This window comes from Empidonax traillii, unplaced genomic scaffold (assembly GCF_003031625.1).
Source record: "Empidonax traillii isolate 1590-97213 ecotype Southwest subspecies unplaced genomic scaffold, ASM303162v1 scaffold40:size2234952, whole genome shotgun sequence".
Classification (NCBI taxonomy): Eukaryota; Metazoa; Chordata; class Aves; order Passeriformes; family Tyrannidae; genus Empidonax; species Empidonax traillii.
The window spans coordinates 2,228,662-2,235,202 of NW_020955233.1; the positions used below are offsets into that span (position 1 = coordinate 2,228,662).

The 6,541-nt window shown below is 45.0% G+C and overlaps 1 protein-coding gene across 2 annotated transcripts in view; it reads right to left on the reverse strand.

Annotated features, from left to right (window-relative positions):
* Nucleotides 1-4,510, reverse strand: part of LIMS2 (LIM zinc finger domain containing 2) — a 45,367-nt gene extending 40,857 nt beyond the window's left edge. For both annotated transcript variants that reach the window (XR_003570598.1, XM_027878392.1), the window contains exon 1: nt 4,310-4,510. Coding sequence is in view for 1 of the 2 variants with exons in the window: in XM_027878392.1 (XP_027734193.1) it covers nt 4,310-4,320 (11 nt within the window). In the remaining variant the exon portion in view is untranslated. The remainder of the gene's footprint in view (nt 1-4,309) is intronic.
* Between the last annotated feature and the right edge of the window lie 2,031 nt (nt 4,511-6,541).

Genomic DNA, 6,541 nt, shown 5'->3' on the forward strand with positions numbered 1-6,541 from the left:
AAAAAAAAAAAAAAAAAAAAAAAAAAAAAAAAAAAAAAAAAAAAAAAAAAAAAAAAAAAAAAAAAAAAGGATTTTTGTAGCATGAAATATATTGCATGACTACAGCTTGGCAAGCTACAGAGGAAAAAAAAGACAGGAGTGATGACTTCATGAGTTCTAAATGAATACTGACCAGCAGATATCCCTTGTGACAATAAAGAAAAACAGAAGGGTTCTGCCCAGCATAACAAGCACAAATAAAAGAACAACATACTTTCAAAGCCACAAATTAGCAACCTCAAAATCTACAATTCACCCCACATGTCACTGAGAGTTTCAGCTCCTGACCTGATAGCAATCCGCCACTATAATGTCTTTCAGATTGTAAGCATGGTTTATCCATTTCTATTATATGATGTCAGTGGAACAGAAGAAAACTATCCTCCATACTGGGTGTTTTTGTTGACCTTTTAAATTTCAGAGCAATAAACCACTTTTAAAATGTAAGATTAAATCACCTTTTTACTTTTAGCACAAAGTAAAATATTAAATCACTATAACACTAATCTCCCTTAACCTTAAGCTATCTGGCTAAAAACCTCTTTCTCTCTCAAACACCTAAACTTTTCCTGTTCTGACTCATATGACATGATTTTAGTAGTTTTGAAAAGACCACTCTTCCACAGGAAGTATGACTCTTCTTCAAGAGGGAAGATGAGGGGATTAAAGAAAGAAACCCATCACAACAATAAATACCCTGCTTTCCCATCCCTCAACACAACCTCATCCACACACTCCTCTCTTGCCACCTCATACACAAAGAGTGAAAAGGCACAGGTTTGTTTTTCTTTCCCTCTTGGCAGACTGCTTTTCAGAGACAAGACTGATGCCAAAATCTTACGGGTGGTTACTCATTGGCCGAAGCAGAGAAAAAAGCAGCTACTCTTCTTTCAGGCATTAACAAGTGGTTCTTCCTTGGAGAAGCACCTCTATGGCCTCAGAACAGACTAAGGACTTTCCAACAAGGTAAAATCTATCTAGAGAGCCACAGAGCAGATGTAGATGCAAAGCCAAGATTAAAGCCATATTTTCAACCCAGAAGAGCAGAAATGGCTGCCTCTAACTCAGAGAGACATCTTTTATTTGATGCAGGTACTTTCTACTCAGTGCCGAGAACCTTTCTTAATATTATCATGGATTATACTCCCTCCTCCTTTAAACCCTTCTACTTGCAACTGTTTCATGAAATGGAGCACATGCACAGCAGCTCTTCTACTCAATTAAAAAGCATCTAGTCAGCTAGCCTAATTGAAAATAATATACCCTTATTTCTTACCTCCACTGGATTAGGAACAATCAATAAGTGTATCTGTAAATGCAGCTGCTCTTCTTTTGTTGACTACAGGAAGTGCATAGGCGTATCCATATCCCAATTTGACCAAGTATAGTGATAACAAAAATGTCTTACAAAAATAATTATGCTCTGAAACGTGCACTTGGGAAAAATTCTTTTCTCGAGCTTTGTATTTGATTAATTTCTAAAGACAATACAAAACAGCCCAGACATATTTTAATTTTGTGTTTTGTAATCAACATCACAGCAGCAAAGTCTTAATAGAAACTCTCTTCCACTCTGCTTGTTTCTACTTTGGGCATCGGACAATGTTTTGCTCACTGGTCATTCACAGATCGTCTTTCTTAGAAGTAAATCCATCACAAAGACAAAGAAAAAACCTCGAACTATTAAATGAAAAAAAAACTAAACTAAACAAAAAAACCAACCAACAAACAAAAAGAACCAACCCCACAACAAACTCCAACAATCCTCAGAAATGCAAAAGTCAAAAAGAACAGATGGACCAAATACATCAAATACAAATTCTAGCAGCAGCTTTCCCTTATTTATTAGTAAGGAAGGACCATAGTAAACTTCTTAAGGCACCAAAAATCACATCCATCGTATTTCTCAACACTGCAAAACAGAGAAAATGCTGCTTAGAAACATACTGAGTTTATATCTAACACATTATCTCCTACACAGACTTTATTTCCAAATGTAGTTAAACAACATTTAACGTCATAAAACTACAATGTGTGCCCAGCAGGTCGAGGGAAGTGGTTCTCCTCCTCTACTCCACTAATAGCCTAGCCCAGACCTGGCAGTCACAACTACTATTTGCAAATTCCAATTATCTAGTTATCACTTTTCTCTAACAAAACACAGTCCTCACACTTCAACAGTCTAACTCGTAATCCATGTAAGATTTGAATTTCATTTGCTAAACAGTCACCTAACTTTAATAATTTTCTACTATGAATACATAGATGTGCACATATTTTTTTTCCTGGAGTTATATTTTTCCCTAATGCTAAAAATCAATAAATCAAATTACCGTATCTATTTAAACTTCCTCTGCAACTAAATGGGACAGAACACAACGAAAATGAAGTTATTTTTCATTTATTTTAATTACCAATGATTCATCAGTAATCAGGAGTATCTAGAAGAAAGTCCTTCTGTACTTTCTCTTGACATGAAAGGTGAAATAAAAAAGAATATTGTTTGAGCACCTCGTGCTTTCCAGTCTTCCTCGCTTTAACACACTGTAAAACACCACAATCACTCCTTTCCCTCTGTCATGTTTCAAGACTATTTATATCCTGTTCCTGACTCAGGAAGGTTCCCACATTGTGGGAGTGCTCCTGTCACACAAGTCTCTTTTTGCTGGGAGGCTGCTACCCTAAATGGATGATACTACAAACAGGGAAACAGCTGTGACAAACATCTTGAATAGAACAGTTAATTGTTCTGTCCTGGGAACCACAGCAGACAGAACTTTAGAAATGCTCATAGTTGACAAACTTCCCGGGGCAAACATTTCTGAAAACATTAAATAAAACTTGCCTTCACTTTCGACAAGCTAAAGCCAAGGCCTGCTCATTTAAACCACCCCCTAAATACACCCAAGGAAAAGGAGACAGAAATCCTGCATTGCTTAGAACTGCACACTCTGCAGTGTCTCATCTGAGGTAAACCTGTTATTCTAAACAGTACCACACCACAGTTTTGTAAAAATAAAATCAGCTGGGTTCACACAGCCACAATTCTTCCCAGGTCCATTTAGAGATCTTCTGTCTCCATTTAGAACCTGGATGGGTACCCATGACTTGTGAACATTTAAGACTCTTGAATCTTCCTCAAGGTGTAAGGAAATGAATGTGAATACACTGTAAATACACACCTATTTCACACGTCAGAAAAAGAAAAAAAAAAAAAAACATTAAAGGCAAGAGGCAAAACCCAGAAGTGTTTTGAGCATGTACAATCACCCAAAAGCAACAATTTTTCATCACAGAGAGCAAAAACAACACCCACCCAAATCATAGATAAGCACACAGAATTATTCAGCATCTTTTCATACCCAACAACCTATCAATCCGGATCTAAATCGAATTATCATAAGATGTGTAACACAAACATCAACACATTACACAAAAGAAAAGTGAATATTTATAAACAAACTACTGTGGATCCACTTCAGTATTCCTAGTCGAGAAGAGCAATGCCCCAGGATTTCAATAATGACAGTAAGATTCAGGAGGATGAGTATCCTGAAAAGGGTATCCTACTAATTTCAGTACTCCTCCTTCTTCATGCTTCTCATCTCCAAGGCATTTAACAAAAGCAAGCTTATTTTCACAAAGCTTTATAACGTCTGGATTTTATCTGACAGATGGGAGCACAAAGGGACACTAAAGCACTTGTGTAAACCCTCGCAGAATGCTAGTAAATGCTTTTCCCGCTGTTGTTCTCATTTACATCTGTCAATTAGGTGACTTTACAGAGTTCTCCGCTATCAGACAGCATAGGTGGAGAGTCAAGCTCCAGACTTAAACAGTTCTTGGAACACGTTAACCCCGAGGGCAGCTGGAAGAAGAGGAGCGCGCACGGGTGGGCAGAGGGGCTCTCAGTGTGGATGGGTCAGGAGGGCCCGCGGCGGGGGCAGCGATGCCCCAGCCTGGGTCCCGCCATGCGGCCGCATAGACCCGGCTGCGGGGCGGGCACTGCCCGCACCTTCGGCTGCTGCTTCCCAGCTCTGCCGCTCGTCTTCCCGCCGCCCCTCGCTGTCCCCGGGCAGCCGGGTGAGGCACAGCGGAGCAGCCCTGCTCCCCTTCCGCGGCTCCGCCCGAGACTCACAGCAGCAAAGCGTCCTCCCCCTCACCCTTCCCGCCGGGCACAGCACGGCGTTAACCTGGGCGAGCAGGAGCTGCTCCCGACCCTTCACCGCCTGCCCAGGGGCTCCCCGGGGATCCCCCTCCCCGGCCTTACCTGCCCGTCATGGCTGCGGGGCCGAGGGGCTGCGGGGCGGGATCCGGACTTCGGCTCGGCCGCTGAGGCCTCAGCGGGCAGCGCTAACCCCGCCCCGGCCCGGCCCGGCCCGGGATCCTCGGGCGGGGGCGGGCGCCGCAGCCCGTGGTGACTCAGGGCAGCCCCCCCCTGCCCCGCGCATGCTTTTCCTATAAAGGGAAAAAAACATGGAATAAAGAGGCGGCGGAGCGGGTTGAGGGGGGGAGCCGCGGCACGGTCCCTGCCCCGCTGCCGGAGCCGCTTCGCCCCACCTGGCAGCTGCTACGGGCCTGGCCCGGAGAGGGGCGGCGCTGGCCGAACCGCTACCTGGTGTACAGTTATGTCTGACACACCTCCCTGGCGTGACCTTGTTCCTGTGATCAAAGCAGCCGCGCTGCCAGCCCGCCGGACAGGCTGGAGCACTCGCTGCGGGAGTTTTACCCTCAGGGCAGCAGAAGACACCTCTGGAAGGCTCCTAGGAAGTGGTGATGGCAGCCGTTGCTGCCGAAGGATAAGGGATCGCGTTCCCTACGAGTCGCACCTCCCAAGTGCGACGTTTTTCTTAAAATCTAATCCCTTCTTGCCTATGTTCTGTGACACAATGTATCAATGCTAAGGTGATCCACCAAATGGGATGGGCAGCTCCAGCCCAAAGCAATTTCAAGCGATGTTTTCATCTTATGAGGTAGCCTGATATGATGTGACTCACCATTGCTACACATATTGTTGCAGCTTGGCTCTGATGATGGCAACTCTGTGTTTCCTGGTGTCCAAACATCTCGTTTTTCAGCCCTGCAGTAAATATTTAGAATTGTACAGGTTAAATTAGCATTTGATTGGTTTATTACTTACTTAAATCAGCGTGAAGAATTGAGTTAAAGGGATTTATTTTGGTTTAACTTTTGGCTGAGGAATGAGTAATAGATAATAAGTAACCAGCAACTCAACAGATTTGGCTGAGCAATAGACAAGCTCTTAGTCATTCTCTGCATCCCTATTCTCTCCCCTCATACTGGTGTCTGAGTGCCATCATGTCATGTATTAACCCCTGCAGTTCTCCTTTAGAGAGAAGCACAGATTACTGGGATTGGATGTGCAAAGGAGACTCCAGATGTTTCCAAGGGTGCTGGTAGGAGCACGGCACATGGCAGCACTCGGGCTCAAGCAACCTCCCAGCCACCAGGCCATCAGCACAGCCACTCCTTCCTCTCGCCTCCTGTGTCCAGTGGGGCTACTGTGAGCTGTATCCATCTCAAATACCATCTTTCTCTTACCAACCTGGCAGAGATGGACTTGTCTCCCCGGCAGGGCTTGTCTGCAAAACACTCATCCCAGGGATGGGAACCCAGTGATGGGCACTGGGATGCCTGGGCAGCTCTCAGATGGGCATGGATAAAGGTCTGCCTTCAGTCCCTCCACTATGGGCTGCTCTGAAGAGGCACCATGAGATGCTTCACCCCAGATGGACCTCTACACCCCAAAAATACCCAAAGAAACCGCTGGCACTAGGGAACGTTGGCACATTGTGTTTGCAGAGGAGCACAGACAGCAATTCCTGGTGCTGACCTCCCAGAGCTCCCACACAACCCCAGGTATGTTCCTGCCCACCCCAAATCCCTGCCCTTTCAGCCTGAGAGCATCATCCATCAGCAGCATTAAGGCCGAGGGAATCTTCCCTCACAGAAGTTAAATCCCAAGCAATAGCCCTCAGAAATGCCTTAAAATAAAAGGTTTTAGTTGGACAAAGTTTTGTTTCTATTAAGTTTGGATTTTTTTCCAAACCAGAACTGCAGAACCCATGGAAAGCTTTAACAGGTGGGCCAGACCTGAGATGCCCTGAAGGCAGGTATATGCATCCCTTTCCTCAGGGAAATGAACTGCCAGAGGCCACTCCTGAGGCTCTGAAATGAAACTGGCTTCCTGCACAGAGAGACATCCTCACCGTGTGCCGGGAGCATGCCTGGCCACTGCCTTCTCCTGGGTGAACACACCCCCTGGAGCCCAACCCCGGGGGCGGGGGAATGGGGGAGACTGGCTGAATTCCAGAGAACTCAGTAAAGTTACCCACAGGGACATCAGTGGGGGCTGGGAGACAAGAGTTGTAAATAGCAAATTCTATGGAATATAAACCTGTCCTTGTCCTGATGCTGCTGAGCTTCCTTGGAACTTTGGATGGTTCCTGACAAACTTGGTGTTAGATCAGTAGCTCTGCAT